Source organism: Apostichopus japonicus, chromosome 4 (assembly GCF_037975245.1).
Source record: "Apostichopus japonicus isolate 1M-3 chromosome 4, ASM3797524v1, whole genome shotgun sequence".
In the NCBI taxonomy this organism is placed as follows: Eukaryota; Metazoa; Echinodermata; class Holothuroidea; order Aspidochirotida; family Stichopodidae; genus Apostichopus; species Apostichopus japonicus.
The window spans coordinates 8,667,207-8,689,889 of record NC_092564.1 but is presented as its reverse complement, the minus strand read 5'-3'; the positions used below and the strand labels follow the sequence as shown (position 1 = coordinate 8,689,889).

Here is a 22,683-nt window from a genome sequence, read left to right as displayed (position 1 = left end):
GAAAGACTGCAATAATAAACCTTTTAGAGCTAGTCTATCAGAAGATATGATACCTGAACAGCTCGGTTTGATACTAACTAGGTTAATGTTGCCTGTCTGTATTATTTGTTTCTAAAGGTACGGCACTCGTTAGTAACGATTTTTTAGAAAGAAATGTCAAAAATCTTACCCCTTTCCTTTGTGAATTCTGGTAAAACTGAAGGCCTCTTGTTAATGATTTGACATTTAAACATTCGCTCTACATTCTTGGCAAATTGTTATTTGTGCCTCTATTGTTTTAATGTCTATGAAGACTTCAGTCTTTTTTATTTCATGCATTGCCAGTTAGCTTCCAAATTGTATGCACATTAGGTAAAGAATGGATTTCTCTGTGGAATAAAGCCCAACCGTTTGTACATAGTCAAGTGGGCAATAACTGGGTGCTTTAATAACCTTTATATCTTGAATCATATGAGGGAATACTCATTTCATTGGTTGGAAACTTAGAGGATTCTCTTCCCCAGCAGCTGAATTAAATCATTGAGTTTCTCTGATGGACAAATCAAATACTAGTGGAGGATCCCAATTGGGGATTTATAACCCTGACTGTAGACCAGAATGTGTCTAACCTGTCAATTACTTTATAAAGCAAAGTTAGCAATATTGATAGTCATGAATTGATTGGATTGAACATTATTAAGGGTAAGGATGTGGGGGGGGGGGGGAGAAGGTGGGAGCAAGAATGTGGGTGATTGGAGTGCCTTTCAAGTTGAAACGTGGGAAACACAACCTCCACCTTGCCCCATTCCAACCAGAACTTCAAATTGTGAGATGCAATTACAGTACAAAAATGGGTGTACGGCGCAATTCTTATCCATCTTTTGTTTTCTGTATGTCCCGGCCTCCACGTCATGGCATACATCTGTGAGTCTTGTGGCAATGCTGATTGGATGTCACCTACACTCCTACATATGACTGATGGAGCTAATAAAATAATATGTGTTTCATACCAACTTTGGTTTATGACCAAGTAGCCAATTAATAGGATTGATCTGGAATAGAGCTAATTAGAAGTACAGATCATTCAAGTGCAATTAGCAAAAATGGTGTTCCAATCAAAAAACCCTAATGATAACACCTGCTGCCACCATGTTCATGCTTCAAACTAATATTCTTATCAACCTATTTTTCTCTTTCTTTCCCCTCCCAATAGCCCAAGAGAATGGACATGACACCGCGTATGCAGGTCATCCAACCAATGCAGGTGCTACAGTGAAAGGTTCTCTCCAGAAACTCCCCAAGCAGAGCTTAAAATAGAAAGAATTTTGTCTTTATATGTTTTTTCCTTCTCTATCGTTCTCTCTATTACTTTTTTTTCTTTTTTGATAATGTTTAAGTAACATCCATCCATTTTCTTACATTTCCTGTACATGAGAAGAAAGAGGAATATTTGTGGAATTTCTACGTACAAGCATTTGTGAAAAAAAATAGTAAAAAAAAAATTATGAAAATTATGAGGAAAAAAAAAAGAACCTTGCAATATTCTAGTTACTTTCATGGTGTTTTTGTGTAGTTTACAATGGATAGTTAATGACTGCTTATATCTGATTGGTCATTGTATGCAAACGACAATTTCAATTAGGGTAATCCATCAGGTCATGTTTGGGTCAATATAAGCTCCAAAAAAGTGTTTGGGATTTGAAACTGGCTCTATCGAGCAGTTGACTTTGGGAGAAGTTTTCTATGTCAATTAGTACCAAAATCTCATAAAATTGGCAGTCCATTAGCATGACTCATCGTTTTGGCAACTTAACACAAGAAGCTCATGTCGGCACTCAGCAGCATCGTAGAGATAATGAAATTAATGAAATTAGAAAACGATAAAATTTCATTGATTGATTTATTCTAAGTGCCGCTTAGTCACGTTAACTTGTCAGTTGTCAGGAAATAAGTCTTCAAATTGGTTTGCTGGCAAAGTGTCAGGTATAGAAACCAGTTAAGAACATATATTTTTTGGTTGGGGGGAGGTTGTCAAGAATGATTAACATATATTCTTCAGCAAGAAAGGTCATCCTGTTTGATGTAAATTTACAAGATGGAATTTATGAGAATTCCAAGAAAATCTCTCAGTTTTTGGCAACTGAAAGTAAAACAATTTCCAGAAGTAATTTTCAACACTTTTTACAATGTGAAAGCGAATCACAAAAATAGGCATGAATTTTTCAAATTTGTTCTAGATCGTTTAATGTCTCTCGGTTTCTGCGGACATTAAAAAGCAAGTCAAAGCACTATTTCTTTTTATCACATCAAGTTCCTTTTTCATGTGGGCATTGCTTTTAGTAAATTATTACTTCAAATGCAGTATCATTAGCCAAGCAGTCATTTACTATCCAGTGCTTAACTCGGATTTTTGTGTGTTTTTTGTTGTTTTTTTTTTCTCGAAAATGTGCTTTCACTTTGTATAATATGGAGGCCTTGTACCTGAGTAAAAGTCCGCTTCGAAAGCGTAAATAGCTCGAAAAAATAGGTAGGCAACTGTTAAGAAAACACTATGTAGGAATATTATTTTCTTTGTAAATTTGTTTTTTTTTCTTTCTGTTTTGTTGCTCTCTGAAACTAGATTATTAATGTTTACGATTATTCTCCTTACTCATCAAGTTTTGAAATTATCCGCCTTGACTTACATCACTTTTAGTGTCATGAAAAATCCTTGAAAATATTATGTACTAGGTTTGTAAATCACCATCATCTTTAAAGTGTGTTGTAATTCCTTAAGGCCTATTTTCTAGTAAGTTTTCCAAAAAAGCCGAATTTGGGTTAAATGGTGAGATGAAATTCACCTGGGTTGTCATTAACAAAAGTATACTAGCTACTTGACTGCTGAAGCAGACAATTGTAAATTGTAATGGTGAGCAGAAACCAAGAGATGAACATTCTATGACCCCATCTGACACCCCCCCTGTTAACAACTTCTGCAGTCACTCATGTCACTCTAGCTGAGAGTTCCAGCAACATTCTGGGGTGTGTGAGATGTGTGCTCTGGATTGGATATGAAAGGCTTGAAAACTTGCAAATTTAAACTTTTATTACAAAAGGTAATGTCAATTCTAGCATCATGAAATTAATTATTGTGAAAAAGCAGAAACCTTGTCTCGTCAGTTCAGGGCATTTTTGATCCATAATCCAGCAGGATTTAATGTGGCAATCAAAGAGTCACAGTCCTGTTGCTGATGACAGAGAGTGTGAAAAAAGAAGTCTTTTGAATGATAATAGTAAAACCTTGTAACCCTGCCTTTACCCCTACCAACTCTCAACACCTCAGGAAGCTCTTGGTGAAAGATGTGAGAAAAATGTCATGCAGCCTTATCGAAAAAAAACTGAGGCACAGTTTATCAGAATTTGCGCCCAAAGTGTTAGTTTTTTCTGTTTCTATGTCGTTTCATTGGATGGTGTACTACTCTCAGTGATTGAAATATGATTTTAAAAGACTGAAAAAATATTGGTGCCTTTCATTCCTAAATCATGCGAGTTTGTAATTTTCTGACAAAGACCAACCAGTCCATCACAAAAATATAAAAAAGAAAAAAAATTGTGTGAATTTTGTACCTATGTGTTTCATCCTGAGCAATTTGTTTGATACTGTTCATTTTATGTAGACTTTATTGCTTGATGCGGTGGGTAAAATGTGATCATGATGTCGTAACTCAAGGTTGACTTCTGTTAAAAAGCATTAGAGGGCAACATATTTACAGATAGGTAATGGGAGGGGGAGGACAGGGAATAAAGACCTTTGAAGGATAGTAAACATATACCATACAGGTTGCCATGTCTGCAAACTGGTCTCGTATTCATTGCTTATAAGTATTGAATTCTGAGCCTATAGTTGTCCTTCATTAAAGCAATTTTATGCAGATAATATCATTATGTTCCTGTGTGGGCTTTTTTGGGGATGGTGCCTCATTGTCTTCAGCCACCATTATTTAATATCTACAAACTTTTACTTTGGAAAGTTTTTATTTTGTCATGAACCAGTTTGGTTTCTCACCCATTAGAATGTCATCAAGTAACTCCAGGGGGGGGGGGGTGGGCAGAAGTTTGCTAGTTGAAGACTATGTTGACTGATGACTAGAGATGTTTATTCCTTCTCTGCAAATGATTAATTCTGACACTGATAACAAGTGGAACTATTTGTAATGAATTTATTTGGAATCCCTCGTTTAAATTGACAAAGGTAAAAGACCTTTACCTTGGTTTGTTATATTGTATATGGTTTTCTAGTGACCCTTCAATTCTAGACAAGAAGCAATTGAATGCTAGGCAACCAAATATTTTTGAAAATCTTTCAAGCTGTGTCCTTAGTTGCCATTGCATCTAGTTTCTTGTTTAGGTTAGGCTTGTGATAGGTACTCACATCAGCAGTCTGAGGGTAGTTTCATTTCAAATATTCAGTAACTTTAATTTAGTTTTAGTTTCACTCGGATCAGCTATATAAATCTCGAGAACCGTGAGTTTTTGGTGTAGGGTTTCATCATCATTTTCCTATTTCATCCTATAGCCAGGTTAAAACCTGCTTTCGGTTGTATGCTAATCGTTTCCTTATAGCAACTGTTTCATCATAATGAATATTTATGAGAGTTTTATCGTTTGTAAAGTCTGTTTGCCTATCTCATTGGACCATTCAAAAGTGTGCTTCAACTATCTGCTCAGAATATTTTGAGCTCCTGTATGTGTATAAAGGCGATCTTCTATTTGTCCTCCCCACCCCCTCCCCCACCCCCTCCCTTCTCAAACTATGTTTCTGTTGGAATGTTATAACGATTCAGGGAGGGGATTACAGGAGGACGAATTTTGTGCTTTTTGTTTTTGTATTTTTTTATGTAGACATTGAGGCTCAAGAGTTATTTGAAATATATCGGCCATACATCCACATTCCTGTTATCGTGATGGTAACCACTCAAAAGTAGTCAAAATTTGTACAGATACTTTTTCCTTTATTTTTTTTCCTTTTCATTTTGTAAGAAGATTGTTGTAACAAAGGTAGTTACTTGTTTTATTGTTAAAACAATTGAAAAGAATCTCACATTTATTCTCTAGATGCAATGTTACGAAATGTTGTGATGTAAAATTTTTAATTTGAGACATTTACCTTTTATGTATACTGTAGACAAGCATTTAGTATGTATGTAAAAAAAAAAACAGTGCCTTGTAGGCGATACAGCTAATATTACCGGGATAAATATTTTCCTCGGTTTACGCTTGCTTTGAACCACATTCAGTGCAAATATTTTCTTCAGTGACAATAAACGACGGAGAACAGGGTGGAATAATCAAAATCTGATCAAGATGCTTATCCAGTGAGGGTGGATATGGTAAATAACAGTACAACAAAAGCAATTGTACAACTGGCCTTTTTTTTTCTCTTTTTTTTGTGTATCAAGAAATACCAGTCACATGGTTTATACAGAATAGTTCAATATTAATTGATAATAATTCCTGAATGAAGAGGCTTAGCTTCTAGTCTGATAGGGATGTTTTGCATACTTCACCATCTTGCTATGTCATTTAATATGTACAAGAAAGTTCTCATGCAAATTTGAAGCTAAGAAAATGCATAGAGTCTTGGGTCAACTGATGCTGTTGGACAGTCTATTGAATAAATTTCTGGGATAGTGTTGAAAGAGCGGTTTGGTGACACATGATCACTGAAGGAGGTTCAGGAGGTTTTTAAACCCAGACGCCCACCACTCCTCCAATCAGATAGCAGTAAATAACCTTGCTTTGTTGTAGCAAGCAAATGACCAAGATATGGCTAGATAGCATTTATCTCATGGAAAACTTGTGGAGTTATGAGTTATTTTCATTCCATGCAGTATGTACCTGGTATTCATTTGATTTCAAACAAGGAGTAAGACTCAATAAGGAGTAGGAGAGAAAAGTCATGAATATTTATAAGCATCTTAAGATATGTCTTAGAACAAGCGTTATTGGTTCATGAATATTTATGGTGGCTTTTGTTTGCGGTGAATTAATGATGCAGTCTCACAATTGCATCGATGCAGTATAGATCACTCACAACTTTCTTTCCAAGAGAAGTCAGGCAAGAAGAATGTGTACTTGAAATGTTTTGTGGCATACTCGACAATTACGTCCGGAAATTGCAGGATTTATATGACTTATGGATCGGGAAAGACAACCACAAGAACACAAAAAAAAGGGAAGAATACCTCAGTGACGATGAATATTTTATAACTTCACTTTGAATGCAAGAAAAGACGGTGCAAGTGCGATGCATGTTATTAATGCAAAAGATGATTAATTTTTAGAATGTCTACAGCGTCTATGGCTGGAAACATTCTAAGCAGGTTATAGACATCGATTTTATTATTAATGATCATGATTTACATGAAAAGAATGTTGACAGTTGTTCTGAGACTTAAAATTATTCAAGATATGTAAAATTGTTCAACACTTTTTAGTAGTAATTCAAAGTTTGCATTTAGGCCTTGTCTATCTTTTTGTTTGATTTTAGGACAAGAATTTTAGAACAATGGTTAGCATATTAAATTATCAACAAAATTGTAAAAAAAACAGAAAAGAAATCAGAAATTCCTGCAAAAGTCAAGAATCAGTGCATCTCAATTTAGAGTCCAAATTATGACACAAAATTGCCTAAAAAATCAAAACTGGTAAAAAATTTGGTGTTTTGTAAGAGCCATTGATTTCGTCATAGAAAATATTGTGTGAAATTTATACAGAAAAAAAAAGCAAAAAAGAAAGAAAAGATTCTATGGGGCCTTGATAGTTATTTTTATTTTCTAAAGAATAAAATATATCTGACCTTTACCAGATGTTAATTATCTACTTTCTATTATATTCATCATGGTATCGTTGACATATCCATGGTTTTTCAAAATTGATGTGGTTTTATTTGTAGGTTCATTATTAAAGATCATGTTTACCAAAACTTTAAGTCTGTATTGTAGAATTAGAAATTGTGTTACTTTTTGTTAGTATTATACTGAAGTTTAACATTTGTCTCAAATGTAGTATGTCTGTAGTTTCATCTTTGTAATAAATCAAACTGGCTTTTGTTTGTGCAGCGGGGTTTACGTGCGGTAAGATAAACAAGGATTTTAAGAGCATATCAATATATATAAGTATGAAAATATATGCTGGTTTTAATAGTGTATGCAGGCTGATTGGTAGAATAATCGTCCAATATACGTTCTCTTAGCTCAGCCTGTTGACAAAAGTAACCCAGAGCCAGTGTTGCTTTGAAAATGGAATCGTTATTCTGCAAAATTTCCACTTAGTACGACAACTTGGCAACATTTTCTTTGTTTAGTTTAAAGTGTGCTTGTGACATGACAAGGAAGATTATTAAAGCAGTTATTGCAAATTGAACATTTTAAAATTTTCTTTTGTACAAGAAAAAAAATGACCCACAGCTAACCCGTCCTTTATCTGGTAATTTTCTTTTGCAGTTCTTGTGTTTGTGAAATCATAAATTTGTTAATAAGCACAGAGATATAACTTGCAGAGCTATATGTTTACAAAAACTGACTCCTTTCATATCAAAGCACACTGCACTAAAAACCTACCATGGACACAGTTAAGTGTGTCCAGTCATAGACCAAAATTGTATTCTTTAACCAATTAAGTTGATTGCTTAGCCAGAGAGAGAGAGATAGAGAATGTTGCTTTATTTTTTAAATTGTCCCGAAAATGTAGAGACATTCATTAAAATTTAAAAAGTATTATTTTGTCAGGCTGTCCTTCAATTCTATCAAACTTTAGACAGGGAAACGACATTTGATTCTTTCCTAGAGTTGTGGGAGGAGGGGGAGGTGGGGGGGGGGCTGTCAGAGACTTTGGAAGTATCAGATAGGATATGTCAAGGCTGGTCCTTGTACATTGCTTCTTTGCACCTAAAGCTTTCTTTTTCTTGCTTATTCCACCATGCTTGAAAAATGCAATTGTTGACTATCACAAATAATCATTTCTGCTCCCAATTCTCGACTACTTAATTGAATCTGTAGTCATAAGGATACTGAAGCAACAAAGTCACAGGTTCAATGTCTAATTTTGTTTAACAAATACAGGCATTTGTATAATGTCTGCCTCCTGCTCACCTCTTGTGCCTGCTCTTCCCTTTCCCCCTCAAACCCCCCCCCCCCCCCCTTCATCAGTTCTTACTGCATCTCTTTTCACAATTATCAATCAAGATTCTAGCCAAAAATGAATGCGCTCATTAAATGCCTCTATTTTACTTGATTGTTCAATCTCAAATCCTGGAAAGGTTTCTTTGTAATTCTCATATGGCCTTTCTATATATATTCTTTGTACTTCTGAAGATATTTTGCAATGAATGCCTCGCACTCTGAAAAACCACAAAAAAAAAAGAAGAAGCTTCACATATTAATTTGTGTACATACTCTTTAAAAAGAAAACTTTTTTGATATATATTTCACGTGAAATCATGATTCAGGCTGTGAACCAAAGTGATGTGATTCATCCAAAAGTAAATCATTTATATTCGCTTGGTATTAGTAGTCATTGCATATTTGTGGATGTTTAAATTTCTTAATTATTCGTATACAGGGGTACATAAGTCTTAGACCATCCGTGAACAGAGTTAACTGTGTATTTTCATTATTTTGTTTAAAAAAAAGTGGTGTTATAATTATTACTATTATTATCATGATTAATTTTTTTTCTGGATGTTTGTAGTTAATAACATCTATTATGAGATAGAGTTCATTGTCATCGTATGAGTACGTAGAAGTGTTACGAGAAACAAAAAAAGGTGGTGCTTATTTTCTAGCAGAGAAAAAAAATAATAGGTATTTGTAAATTTTGGACTTTACAGTATTTGCTATAAAAGACGAGAATGTAGAATATTACAAGGTCAGTGGTCTTTGGGATATGTAAGTTTGACTTTCTTTTTATTCCCAAGAAATAAATGAAAAAAAAGTGATTTGTGTTTGTTTTGTATTTTCTTTCACAAATTTGTCCTATGAGTTTTGGCTCACAATGCATGCATGGAAGGGTACCATGTGACCATGCCTTCTTTCATCATAAAATATCTAACAAATTCATGATGAGCACATGTAGCAATAAAATTAAATTCATGGCCATCACCACACCCCACTGATGTTGGGCCCCATATATCAACCTCACCGTACCTATGCAGCGTTGTCTAATGTCACAATGAATGCTGAGAATGGTGCTCTCATTTGTATCTGTTCTTGCAATAGTATGTGGGCAGCGATCCACCGGTAACACAGTTCAGTTGCGAGTGTACAACGAAGTCGAGGCATTAAAATGGATGAGGTGTAGCAATATAACACCAACACCCTGAAATAAATCAATCTTTGAATGAATATTTGAAATAAATGTATATTTACTGAACCTATATTGCTCTACTGCTTGCCCGGATCCCCATCACATCCCTCCCCCAAGTAAATGTGTTACCCTGAACTGACAATGGTGATTAGGAGTAGACCCCTACCCTTTTCGCATGTAACTGAGCTGGTAAGGTAACCTAAATGAACCACAGTGTCTGTCAGAGATCCCTATAAAACAAAGTGTCTGCCTAGATCCCCTTGTTTGGGTTTGTGGTAATGGGGTCATAGAATGTGCTCACCCACACCCCCCCCCCCAAAAAAAAACAAATACATGAGTTCGATCATCACAAAATGTAACATATTGAAACCACCCTGTACTGAATGACCACCATTTGCTCAGTCTTTTGAACAGGGATGCCAGACATATTGGTGGTGGGATGGTCTGCCAAACAAATTCCCTTCCGACCCCTCTGCCCTTCACTGGGCCCCTCCTCCACTGGCAGGAAAAAAGAAGCTTGAGCTAGATCAGCTCATTGATTAACCAGACGAAACTACTGAAAATTGTTCAGCCAGACCCTCGCACCGAAAATGTCTACCACTGTAATTGTTTCGAAGCTTTTAAGGTGGTGCATGGTCATGTATGTCGGCGTACAGGGTGGGGGTACAAGAGGTGACGTTTTTGATGATCCAGCTCATTTGAGGCAGCCTGTCTCAGAGGACTAGTGTCACTTTGGCAGCAACATTCTAGCACCCCATTACCAGGTTGAAAAGATTGTTAATCTCACCAGCACTTTTTTGAGAGAACAATGTTAGTGGCGAGAGGAACGTCGCTCACTGGAAGTTGTACGCCCCTCGATGAATGATATTGCCAGTCCATTGGTTGGTGCTCTGCACCTGATGTCACCTGACTTCTACACGCCGTCTTGATCGTTTACAAGAATGACATTTTCAAGGGTGAATTTAGTGTTTCTGTGGCATTCGAACTTGTACTTAGTAAAATTATAGAACCGAAAATGTCTGCTACAGTAACTTCTCGAGTATCTAGTGTCTTGAGGAAGGGTTTATTTGTAGATAAAGTAGCTATCGTGACCGGTGGTGGAACTGGTATTGGAAAAGCAATAACACAAGAGCTCTTGTATTTGGGTACGTATTTACTGCACACGCTCAACAGATCCTTAACTTATATTTGTATACCTAGTGCACAGTAAACATAGTTGTACAGTACCTAACTTAGGCCACTCGTCTCACGTTACTATTGTAGTATTATAGTTATACTAGAGGTAGCAACGAGGTTACGCTGTTATGTTAATAGACATATAAAGTGTCCGTTCCTAAATTGGTCGACATTTCACTCGGTTAGTAGTTCCACTGCCACGGATTTGTCAAGCAAATAGCCCAAATTACACAACAGCCATACATCAGCATATCTTCAGAGGGTTCTGTCATATTGGTTCTAAATAACAGCCGACTCAATATATGGCTCTGGGTCCTTGCAGAGGGGTATCTCTGTATACAGCTCTGGGTTGTAATAAGCTTGATCTAAACTGTATACAGATCTTCAATGAGTTTGGACAGGACTGGAACATATCTCAATCAATGTGCTAGTTGTGAAAATATGTTTCTAAAGATATCATCTTCAATAGTTATGAGAAGAATGGCAGGTATAAGTCCAGTATATTCCATTGCGGAGACTTGGATACAATTTTACTGCCGCTCAAAGCTTAAACTCAGTATTTTGAGAACGACACAACATAATGTCGGTGTTTTCAGAAAATTTTAGGTCTACTGAGCCTACATTTTGATTTGTAGGGACAGTTGCAGTGAGGAATCAAACCTATGTTGATAGTTTAATGTTCCCTGGATTTATGGAGTTTATTACTTACAAATGTTTAAGTCCACTGAGCTGCCACCTGGGTGTGGAGGCCCTGTTGCAGTAGGGGATCAAATGTTGATAAGTACACACTATCCTGGTGTGGAGGTTCAGTCGCATTGGTTACAGAGCAAAGGCAAACTGAGTCTGTATAGTTGTACCCAGAGGTTAGGCAGGTTATAAGTTCATTATGCTCTAACTTTAATGCACATCTGCTAAAATGTTCAGTTTAAACAATCAAAAACTAAAATTAGTCAACCGCAGTGACATTTATGCAAGAGGTAAGCTTTTTATTAAGTCACAATGGTTTTTATAACCAATAGGAAATATTGTACATGTTGCATGCCCTCCTTCCCTGTTCCTTCTCATCTATTGACATGTGATACAGAGGTCTCTTCAGGCTATCATATAGACAATTAGACATTTTACAGCCTAATGCTGTTCATAAAAACATCATACAGAGATAATATGAAGAAATGTTCTAAGAGCAGTGAAAGCAATTTTCACAGTGAGTAAGTGAACTTGAATAAACATCATTACTGTACTGTACCTATTTTTTAACATGTTCATACCTGGAGTACATATGAACTACTGTAACTATAGCCTATCACAGAAGTATATAATTGCCTACACACACTGCTCAAAACCCTTACTTTCATCTCCAGGGAAATACTTTTGTTTCCTGGGATCTGAAAGTTGCCTCTTATAAAATACTACATGGTTCCTGTGTACAAGAACAGTTACACATCATCATACACATCTTTCCACATTGCAATTAAATAAATCTAGTAATTTGCTATGTGATGGTGCATAAGTTATTCCCTGAAAACCAGGGCCATTAACATACTGGGCAAACTGCACATGTATCCTTAGTATCTGAGTCCATTTTATGGATATTTCAATTCCAACAGACTTACATTCAAACATGAGGCATCTGCTGAATAGTTTGTCAACTACCAGTGAAAAACACAGGTGACAAACATGGCTCAATCTAATAGAAATAAACACTGTAAATAAATTAACAGGACATGTTCCTAATCTAACTTTGTACTTTCTTTAAGCTGTAGCCTGCCATATGTAACCCAGCTAGACTTATAATACTGCAAAGTACAGTCTGTCATTACTTTTACTCAGATGCTGATTTTTTTGGTTCTTTTTTTGTTTCAGGTTGTAAGGTTGTTATAGCTTCCAGAAAGATAGACAGGTTGTCCAAGTCAGGAGAGGAGATGAAGCAGAATCCGTACAGACATTCAAAGTCAGATTTATCTTATATGCAATGTAACATCAGAAAGGAGGAAGAGGTACATGTATATAAGAGATATGTCAGAAAGGGAAGACAGGTTGTACAACTAGGGAAGAGATATTAAAGCAGTTATACACACAGTCTTAGTCAGATTTATCTTATATACAATGTAACAAAGACATTAAGCTTAGCAGAATACATTGGCATTTAGTATGTTAGACACTAGACAAGTTGTCCAAGATTGGGGGGGGGGGTGGTGGGTGGGGGGTGGTGGTGGTGGGAGTCAATGAAGAATCTGTACAGACAGTCTAAGTCAGATTTTATGTAACCCCCCCCCCTTTTATAATAGGAATATATGTATGTAGATATAATTTTACAGCTATAGTGTAAGAACATCCAACAAGGGAACAGGTTTTCCTTTCATCCAGGCATGAGAAATTATGAGTCAAAGCATCACATTCTAAGCCAGATTTTGTTAAAGATTATTAAATGCCAAAATGAATATCTATAGGCTTTATTCTCAAAAGCTCCAGCAGCTGAGTTACTGAAACCGACCTGTCCCCCCACCCCCTTCCCCCTCACCCCACTCGAATATCACAGAGAGAAGGTATCCCATGAGGGGGAAATTACAACATGAAATTTGATGCATTTTGTCCTAACTTGGTGAGCACATGGACAGCTAGAGGTTTAAGAAATGCACAAGCTGTAGGATTTCATATTTTATCAAATATTGATTGTTAAACTTTGGCTTCAAAACCTTTAATGCTGGATAAACATTTTTTTGGGTGGGGTGGGGGGAGAGGTCATGTCGGATGGAGTACAGTGCAATGAATTGCTGGACTGTCCCGCCTAATACCAGACATCTGGCCACCTTAGTTGTAACAATTCTTATTCTTACTTATTTCTATTTGACCATATATTTCCTTTTCTCTTTGTCACGCAGGTTAAGTCGTTAATGGATTACACCATCGAAAAGTATGGCCGGATAGACTATTTGGTGAATAATGGTGGAGGTCAATTTCCTGCTCACATTGAAGATATTACTCTCAAAGGGTGGAATGCAGTGATCGAAACAAACTTGACAGGAACCTACCTGTGTAGTAGGGAAGGTTTGTGACCATTTAAAAATATGTCTCAAAAATGTTTAAATCCTGTTACTGACCAGTATCGCTGTTTGTTAATAGCTGACATAAGTTTGTTTGCAAGGTGACACACTTGAAAACATTGTTGAAGACATGTCTGTCAGTCACATGCAGATGAGAGTTTTCAAAATGTTTCAATTTTGAATAGAAAATACTGAGAAACAAGCAGAATTTTTTTGTTGTTAATTGTAATTTTTTGTATAGTTGCTTTCTTTCTCTGAATTCTCTGAATCATTTCATCTGCATGTTCATACCATTTGTCATATAGTTACAGAAGGCCTTTGTTGTCTGTAGTGAGATTCACACTGTCATTGCTTATGCTGGGGTCTGTACTTCATATATATATGATGAGCTTCAAAGAATATTTGCTTCCAATGAAAGTGCCAAGTTTCTTATTTCCAAAGATGAGATGTAACCTGAAGAGGTGATGTGACTGCAGCACACAAAAATCAAAACAGCAACGAGGGAAATTAAACGTCACGGTCAAAGGGTTTCCAAGTGAAATAATAATTCATTTGATTAATTTTCTTCTTGAAACAAATTTCACTGTAGTAGATTAATCAGCTAATAAAATCACAAAGTACAGGGGCACCCTCAGTAGTACAGTAGTTACCAAATGTCTCACTCTTACATGAATAGTAGTAAGGATAGCAAAGTACATGATGATGTGCAATTTATTACGGGCCTCGGTCACATGCCAACTCAATGCAGGGGGGGGGGGGTGGGGGTAGCCTGCTTAAGGTAGGGGGTGTGGAAGTCAAAATAAGGATATCTTCTCCTCAATATATAGCCTACAGAACCTGGATGGAGAAGAATCGTGGTGCTATCGTCAACATTATAGCTGATAATTTTCGCGGGATGCCAATCATGGGGTAAAGTATTATTACAATATTTTTCATTTAATTTTGTTTTCATTTCTCTCATAGTGTTCAAAGCCTGGATGGGTAAGCATGGTGGTGTTATATTGAATATTGTGGTGGATAATATTAGGGGAATGCCCTTCATGGGGTGAGTACAAGCTTATAGCAAGATTTATTAAATTGCCCTTGCTTGCTTTGCAGCTTATCACAGCTTCATGATTCCCACCAACATCTTGATCGTCTATGTGTATGAATGCAGAGTTCAATTGCTTCGATGGTTGTTGTGCAAAAGTGCTGCAATCAATTACACTGTGAGGTCCCTTCTATTAACACCACTGGTCAAGTGTGATTTGAAAATTTAAGAAAGACCTTTAACATGTGAAATATCTGAACTTGAAAAAGCAATACAACTCAAAATGCAGAACGTACTGCGACCAAAAATATGACGAAGAGATGCTAAAGTTGTATGCTGTCATTTGCTGAAGTGTAAAATTAACATAACATCCAATGTGGTTTGTTATTAGTGTCCGATGGGTAGGAACTGGGTGAGATGGAACATTCAATGTGTTGCTGACCTCTGGTTGATCTCTGTAGGTAGCGACAGGAGCTTAGCTGTTTTTATTAATTACATATCATTAAATTGTATTGCCATGGCAACTATTTCATCTACATACCTGTCATATTTTATCTGATTTAGTCTTCTGTGATTTTACTGTATATTAAGTTTAAAAACGAACATGTTCAAAGACCGAGGGAACCAAGGTTACATTATTTAAAGCAGTTTTGTGTTGTAAACAAAGGGATTAAAAAGGATCATTCTCATCTTTATTCAGCATTCAAGGCTGCCTTTTGGCAGCAGTTTGGTCTTGATGTGTTATAGTACTAGCAAAAATAAATATTGGAGTGCTAGTGATCTTTCTATAGCTGTTCCATTTTATGAGACATTGAGCATTCAAGTATGCTTAATCTCTGAAAAACTCCTTATTAAAGGTCTTAATTGATGGTGACATCAGTGCAACCCCTAAATGTTTATGTTAATTCATAGCTTTATGGATTCTAATAAACCATTCAAAACATATTCTTATAAGTTCCTTATATATACAGCTGACATTCAACACCATTTTTTCTCCAACAAATTTGTAATACACTTCAAAACATGTCATTTTTGATGCCTGCAAGTCTTATGTCTCTCCATCAAGTTTTGTGTTGCTAAGGAACTGACTTAATTGTCAGTGAACTAGACTAAATAGAGTGTACAGTCACTTTAACTAATGAAACTGCTTTTTTCTTGAAAGGTACAAATTAAGTGTCATTGAATTATAACCTGGACTGATATCAGAGTTGTAAACCATCTTTAACAAATCAACATCAGCTTTGTCCCAGCCAAAGCTAACTAGACCTAAAGACAAAGTGTAGGTCAAAATAAAATAAAACTGTTAGCAAACTGCTTATCCACTAGAGAGCCTGTGTAAGAGAATGTGTAAAAATAAGTTGGCCTGACATTTCGATCCTAGCAGGATCTTCTTCAAAGGCTAAATGACAAGTAACAGTAACAGATGGGGGATTAGTAGACAAGGTATGCAGATTAGTAGGGGATTAGTAGAAAAGGGATGGAGAGAAGAAAGAAAGAAGAAAGATATACCTAAAGACCATTGAATTTGTCTTTTTATACTTAACACCCACCTTTGTTTTTATAAAGTCAATTTTCTTTTCGTTTTGTGTTACCCGTAGGTACTCATATGTGATATATTCATATCATTATTATATTCCTTGCACGCGATGTTATGCTTCTGGTATGGATGACTTTATCCTAATATGTCCTTTTTGATACCCATTTTAGAGGGGAGAGTCTGATTTGGTTTCATTTCTTCCAACAGTCACTCGGGAGCTGCCAGAGCTGGTGTAGAGAACATAACAAAGACCATGGCATTAGAGTGGGCACAGTATGGCATCAGGGTGAATGCAGTCGCACCTGTAAGTCCATCGTCCTTGTAAAGATAACTTAAAGGCATTGAAGACTCGCCCAAAACCGCGTGCTGCCATCTGAAAAGTTAACTTTCTGTTGCTTGCAAGTGACGTTTTGTTCGTGTCGCTACAAAATGCAGACAGTAATGAAACGTGATACCTTAATTGTTATCTTTAGCTGGACCTGAGATGTCCATCGCTGTATCGTTTCTTTTTGCGTGAGTCTTCACACCCTTTAATATCCTGTGTAGAGAACATAACAAAGACCATGGCATTAGAGTGAATGCAGTCGCACCTGTAAGTCCATCGTCATTGTAAAGATAAGTTAATGTCTGGTGTCTGGGAATAACTTATCGTTGTAATTTTGTGTAGCAGTTTCAAAGGATCTGAACTTTGTCCCTTATAATGGTTCCTATATCTAAACACTGCTAAATATCTTTGCACTGGTATAATAATATGCCAGCTCTGCATAGCATGTTGCAATGCTATATGGATAAATTAATCCCTGTGTGAAGAGAACATAAACAAAGACCGTGGTCTTATCATGGCATCAGGGTAAATGCAGCTGCATCTGTAAGTATATATAACAACATTGTATGGAAAACTTAATGTCAGATGTGGAGAACAATTAAAAATATGGCTTTAAAAGCATTGAAGACTTGCCCCAAACTGCATGCTGGGCTCTGAAAAGTTAACTTTCCGTTGCTTGCAAGTGAAGTTTTCTTCTTGTCGCTACAAAATGCAAACAGTAATGCAACGTGATACCTTGTTATCTTTTATCTAGACCTGATGTCCATCGCTGCTATGTACACTGTGTTGTGGGTATTGACCGTAGCTGTATGTATTGACTGTACACTAGTGTCTAATTACCGACGGTAGCAAGCTGTGTGTGTATTTTCTGGGATAGATGGTGGTGTCTAACACTTCTGTTACACCTCATTCGAAACTAGGTCAGATTACCGGAATGAGACGTTTCTTTGTGGGCGAGTCTTCACCCTTTAAGAGTGGGCATCCAAGTAAATTTACGTCTGGCATTACTGTAAGGATAATTTAATTTATGGTGTAGTGAACATAAAGACCCAGGTTCTTAAAGTGGACACAGTATTGCATCAGGGTAAATGTAGGTCTACAATGACATTGTATAGATAAAGTATTGGCTGTAATAGAGAACAAATAAGAAAGAAACACAAAAATCCTGACCATAAAGTGGGCATGTTATGTTAAACTCGTAATACACTTTGATTTGTAAGTCTATCATAATTGTAATGATTAAATGTTCTTTCTGAATTGGTGCAAAGCCACATGTTTTACATCCTACCTTTAGGCAGCTATCAAATTCGTTATTGCATTAAAGGATGTTAGTGTTACAAAGTAGCTATGTTGTATGTAATAATTATAATATATAATAAATATACCATATATTAAAGTGCTGTTATCATGAAATAAAACATGCTCAAGAGCACTGTACAAAAGAACCAATACCTGGAATATAAAATTACCAAAAGTAATAACAACAGCAATAAAAGTAAAAAATTATATTAGACAGGGTTATAAACCACAATAAAGAACATAAAAATATAAATATACATCAAAATGGGCACAGTCATGTGAATAAAACAACGAATAAGATGTAGATGTAAGAATAAAATGTAGATGTAAGTATTAACAAAAGTAGATAATTCACCAAATATTTGTATGTGGAATGTCCTTCCTCTATTGCATTTATCATCATACTTTTACAATCCACTACATTATGTTTTTGTTTCACTGTTTTTATTTGATTAAATTCAATTTTCAAGGGTACAGTGTATTCTGAGACAGCTGCCGCCAACTATGGAGATCTTGATGTGTTTGGTCAAGCGGTGGAGCAAATTCCAGCTAAGAGACTAGGAGAGACGCAGGAGGTAAAAGCTAGCTTTTTAGTTCACACCTTATTGATATCTACTTACCCAGAATGTTAAGATTTATTTCATGATATATGTGAAGTAGTGACTAATTGTATGGAATGTTAGACTGATATAGCAGTAGTGTTAAAAACAACAACAAGACAATCTGACAGAATGTAGGTATTTCTGTAGAAGTTAAACTCAGGGGTTTTGTACCTGTGTGTTCACAGAAGTTACATTCTCCTCACCTTATACCCCTCCCTATGATATGATATGATGCAACTAACATCTGACATTACTGCAAGCTTATGTACATAATGTCTAAAGTCTATATGTAGCAGCCCATCCACACATTACTTACAAAATGGTGCCAAGTTAAACGTGTGAAGTGGTGATATTGTGAGATATGGTTTACAGATAATTTCAAAATATCTTACCAAAGAGAAGATGTAAAGAATTTATTGTAAAATTATCAACCTCTTCATAATTACTAACTATTGTTGACAAGTATCACCGTTTGCAGGCCTGCAAATGTAATGTAACTGTTGGATTATTGCTGCTGTAGCTTAAAAACATCACAGACAAGTTTATATATATATTTTGTTTTGCCACAAAAGTACAAAGTGGAGGGAAGTGTTCCATAAAGCCTAAAAGCTTAACAATGTGGAAGACTCCCTGAAGAAAGAAAAGAAAAATATATGTATATATATATATATATATATATATATATATATATGTATATATATATATGTATATATATATATATATATATATATATATATGTATAAATACATAAATACAAATTAAATGTTCAATATATATATTTTGGCCCAGTATTTCAACTGACACCAATTATTCCCAAAGTCTTTCTTGATTGCTTTGAAGTTGTTTTGAATGTTTGCTCATGTTTTGTGATTTGGTTGTAAAATTAACAAGTAATTTTAATATTAATTAATATTCTGCTTAATTTCAACTCCTCAGATATCTGGCCCTGTTTGCTTCCTCCTTTCACCTGCCGCTTCATTCATCAGTGGTATCACGCTAAGAATTGATGCTGCCTCAAGTTTATACATGCATCCAAACTTCTACATCTCAGGTCAGTCCCCTAATCTGCTATTTAAGTATCCTCCAAATACCTTAAAGGAATATTCCAATAGTTAAAGCTGCTTGCTTTACAAAATTCCTTGCAAAGTTTTGCACCTTTGGATCAAAACTAGACTAAATGGAGCATTGTGGGTCAAATTATGAAAGGAGACTTTGTACTGGCATCGCCTCATAAATTTCTCAAATTCTTCCATAATTTGCTTTCAAAATGTCTAAACAAAATGCACAACCATATATTACGTATTTTGACAAAATGATGATGAAAAATTGACAATTTTCCTAGTAGTAGTAGTATCTTCGCTAAAAATGGCACCATTTTGATATCTATTATGGCACAGTCTGCTTAAAATATAAGATTGTCTCTGAAATTCACTTGTGTGACATTAGATGAGTTACAAATACTGTCCTTTGTTTTAATGGCCATATAACAATTAATATGTACAATAAGAAATGCCTAGAAAGAATAACTTGGCTATATATCTTTCATTCTTTCCATTGAACACAAACACTTAATCTTTGAGCTAATATCAGTAGGCTAACATGAAAAATGTGACTGCATAGTGCACATTAAGTTTCATGATTGTTTGGCTTTCACTTTTCTAAAAAACACTTGTGTGACACATGCTGGTACTCTTCAGGTTGTTTTTGGTTACTTGCCATAGGTTTCTGTCCATTCTGGTGGCAGTCTTCATGTATTAGCCAATTCTGACAAATTTGACAAATCTGCTATGATTTCTAGGGAGTAAATAGGCTACTTTAAAGCAATTGGGTCACTGATAATGAGCTTGTTGACAGTTTTGTGTTTATAATGTTTATAATCCTTAACCTATTAGCTGATTTAGAAGAATTTTTGAAGTGCTAGTTCCCAAGAAGCAGTTCCCTGATATAACATTATATATATATATATATATATATATATATATATATATATATATATATATATATATAATATAATATACCAGAATAAGTAAGCTATTTGAAAGTTTGTTCTGCATATACTGTCTAGGCAAGTAACCACTGAGAGTGTCTACACTCTGTTTTTATGTTGGGTTGGTATGGTACAACCATATAATGTGTCATTATAGGTACCACACTGTATTATACCTCTCGAGCCTCGACCATAACACATACTCACATGTAACCATGCATGGTAGTTATACCAGACATAGAGACCTTGCCACCTAATGGGTGCCCAAAGCAAACTTTCAAAGCTTGTAATACAATTTCACTGTGATGCCACACAAGGAACACCATCAAGTTTCTGGTAAACGTCAAGTAATGTTAACAGTTTTCATAAATTCAGCATAATGTAACCTTACTATATATAATTTACACTCCATTTTTTCTTTAAATTTAGTTTTCCTACGACAACAATGCATTTTGTATTTTTCAGATCATAAGAACCTTCCACCGTACAAATGGAGCGACGATCCAGTCGAAGATGACACCTCATCTGCGCCAAAGTCAAAACTTTGAAAAGTCTTATACCAAATCTTATTTGTATTCTAACTGAAATTTTAGAATGAGAGACATCTTCAATCACATTGCACAATAGTCCTATACTTCTCCTATAGTCATTTCATAAACTGTGCAGATGTTATTTTGCAGTTGATGTAGTGAATAAAAGAATGAGAGCTGTGACAGAGAGGAGGATAGCAGGTGCGTAGCCAAGGGGGGGGGCGCAGGGGGTGACCGCCCCCCCTTGAGCATATTTTTTTTGTACGTTTTTATGAATTGCTAGTAATTTCAAATAGAAACTGCTTAGATGCAACTTGCAAGGCCTGGGAAGTGCCATTTCCAGCGATCTGGGAGGCATTTTCGGCCAAAATTTTCTTGTACGATTTGTGCCAACTCATGGTGGCGCTACGCTTATATAGTTTCCAATGCCCAATCTACGGCTCTGATAATTTGCCTACAAGTTCGCCCCTCCCTTGGCAAATTCCTCGCTACGCACCTGGAGGATAGGTAGAAGAAGATATGAGACCCATTTAATGACTCCTAAGAAGAAAAGAAACCTGAAAGATGGAGTACTGCAAAATATATCTGTCCAGCTTGTCACTCATCCCAGCTTTGCTAAGAACTTCAAAGCTTTTTTGGTATTCCTTGATCATAAGTCTTCAAGTATATCTTGATATATTGTAAATTTTATGTACTGTGATAATTTATGAATGAAGATATTGAATGAAGAAATAAGAACTATAATTGCCTTATTATGTAACGCACAAGAATATCATAACATTATTTTTTCACAGTAAGTATCTGTAGCAATGGCACATTCAGTCAAAATTGTTTAAAAATTCGGATGGAAAGTTGTCTGCCCGTGAAAGTCAACGAACCAAACTTAAATCACAAATTATAAATAAATATTTTAATACAGAGCCTTGAATATGCCTGCCTCTCATTTCTGTTTAATTAATATACAATATTCGATCAATTAATAATAAGCACACCAAATCTGGCATGCCCAGCTTTTGTTTATAAGGGTTTGTTTATTACAGTGATATACATTGAACGATAACAAAAATTAATTTTGAAAGGAAACAAACAGAAAAAACAGAAAATTGATGGGGAATAAGTAAAACAGACTTGTGAAGAGCATAGATGTGTTTGGCTAGAACAGGATTTGAACCACTGAGTCCTGTGCTCTGCGAAATGAGATATCCAGTCATTAGTCAGTGGCGATCTGTTTATAGCACACACTTTACTGAGAGGGTGCCAGTCCGAAGCAACAGTACCCTGCTTATCATGTCAATCAGCTATCATACCCCAATATCATTCCATACACCCCAGGAATTGCAAGAGAAATGCATCCGTTTATGTGAGTTAATGAAAAACGAAAATTTGACATGGAAAGTGTAAACAAACTTGGCAAAAGCAAAGAAACTTTTGACTTTGACCAGGATTCGAAAAGAGTGTAAACTTTAAGTCACTTAGTTTGCATTCTGTAATATTGACAAAACTTTCTTTGCCCTGTTCAAGTTCAAAATTAATTTTAATTTGTTGTAGACCATAAAAAAATGTTTCAGTTTTGAGAAATGACCTTTTAAATGCCAGAGACTTGTCAACCAAAGTAAAAACTCACTAGTTCATTTTCTTTGTCGATCATCTAGCTTTTCTGAACATTATATGAGGGATTCCTTGCTTTTTGGTCGTGGCTTATGTAAAGCTAATTTGTTTTTACATCATAGGGTTGTTTTATGGAATTCTTGCCAAAGGAACAAGGATGTTGTCATTGTTATTGTGTATGTTATTTTTTTGCCATTATGATCTGTATCTTGAGTTTTAAA

At 35.7% G+C, this 22,683-nt stretch overlaps 2 protein-coding genes across 6 annotated transcripts in view; both read left to right on the top strand.

Moving 5' to 3' along the window:
• The window catches only part of LOC139966354 (uncharacterized), a 129,882-nt gene extending 120,926 nt beyond the window's left edge, over positions 1-8,956 (top strand). For all 4 annotated transcript variants that reach the window (XM_071969272.1, XM_071969269.1, XM_071969271.1 and 1 more), the window contains one exon: positions 1,193-8,956. In XM_071969272.1, coding sequence (XP_071825373.1) covers positions 1,193-1,255 — 63 coding nt within the window. In that variant the 3' untranslated portion in view covers positions 1,256-8,956. The remainder of the gene's footprint in view (positions 1-1,192) is intronic.
• Positions 8,957-10,195: 1,239 nt separating this feature from the next.
• Positions 10,196-21,572, top strand: LOC139966356 (peroxisomal trans-2-enoyl-CoA reductase-like). Of its 2 annotated transcripts, none has more exons than XM_071969276.1 (8): positions 10,196-10,469; positions 12,364-12,497; positions 13,383-13,548; positions 14,508-14,589; positions 16,319-16,415; positions 18,206-18,310; positions 19,274-19,388; positions 20,790-21,572. In XM_071969276.1, exons 1-8 carry the CDS (start codon positions 10,340-10,342, stop codon positions 20,870-20,872), a joined length of 912 nt encoding a protein of 303 aa, XP_071825377.1. In that variant the 5' UTR covers positions 10,196-10,339; the 3' UTR covers positions 20,873-21,572. The 2 variants fall into 2 exon arrangements, with proteins under 2 accessions (XP_071825377.1, XP_071825376.1); XM_071969275.1 differs by lacking the exon at positions 14,508-14,589 and adding an exon at positions 14,372-14,453 and having other exon boundaries at positions 10,200-10,469.
• Positions 21,573-22,683: the final 1,111 nt, after the last annotated feature.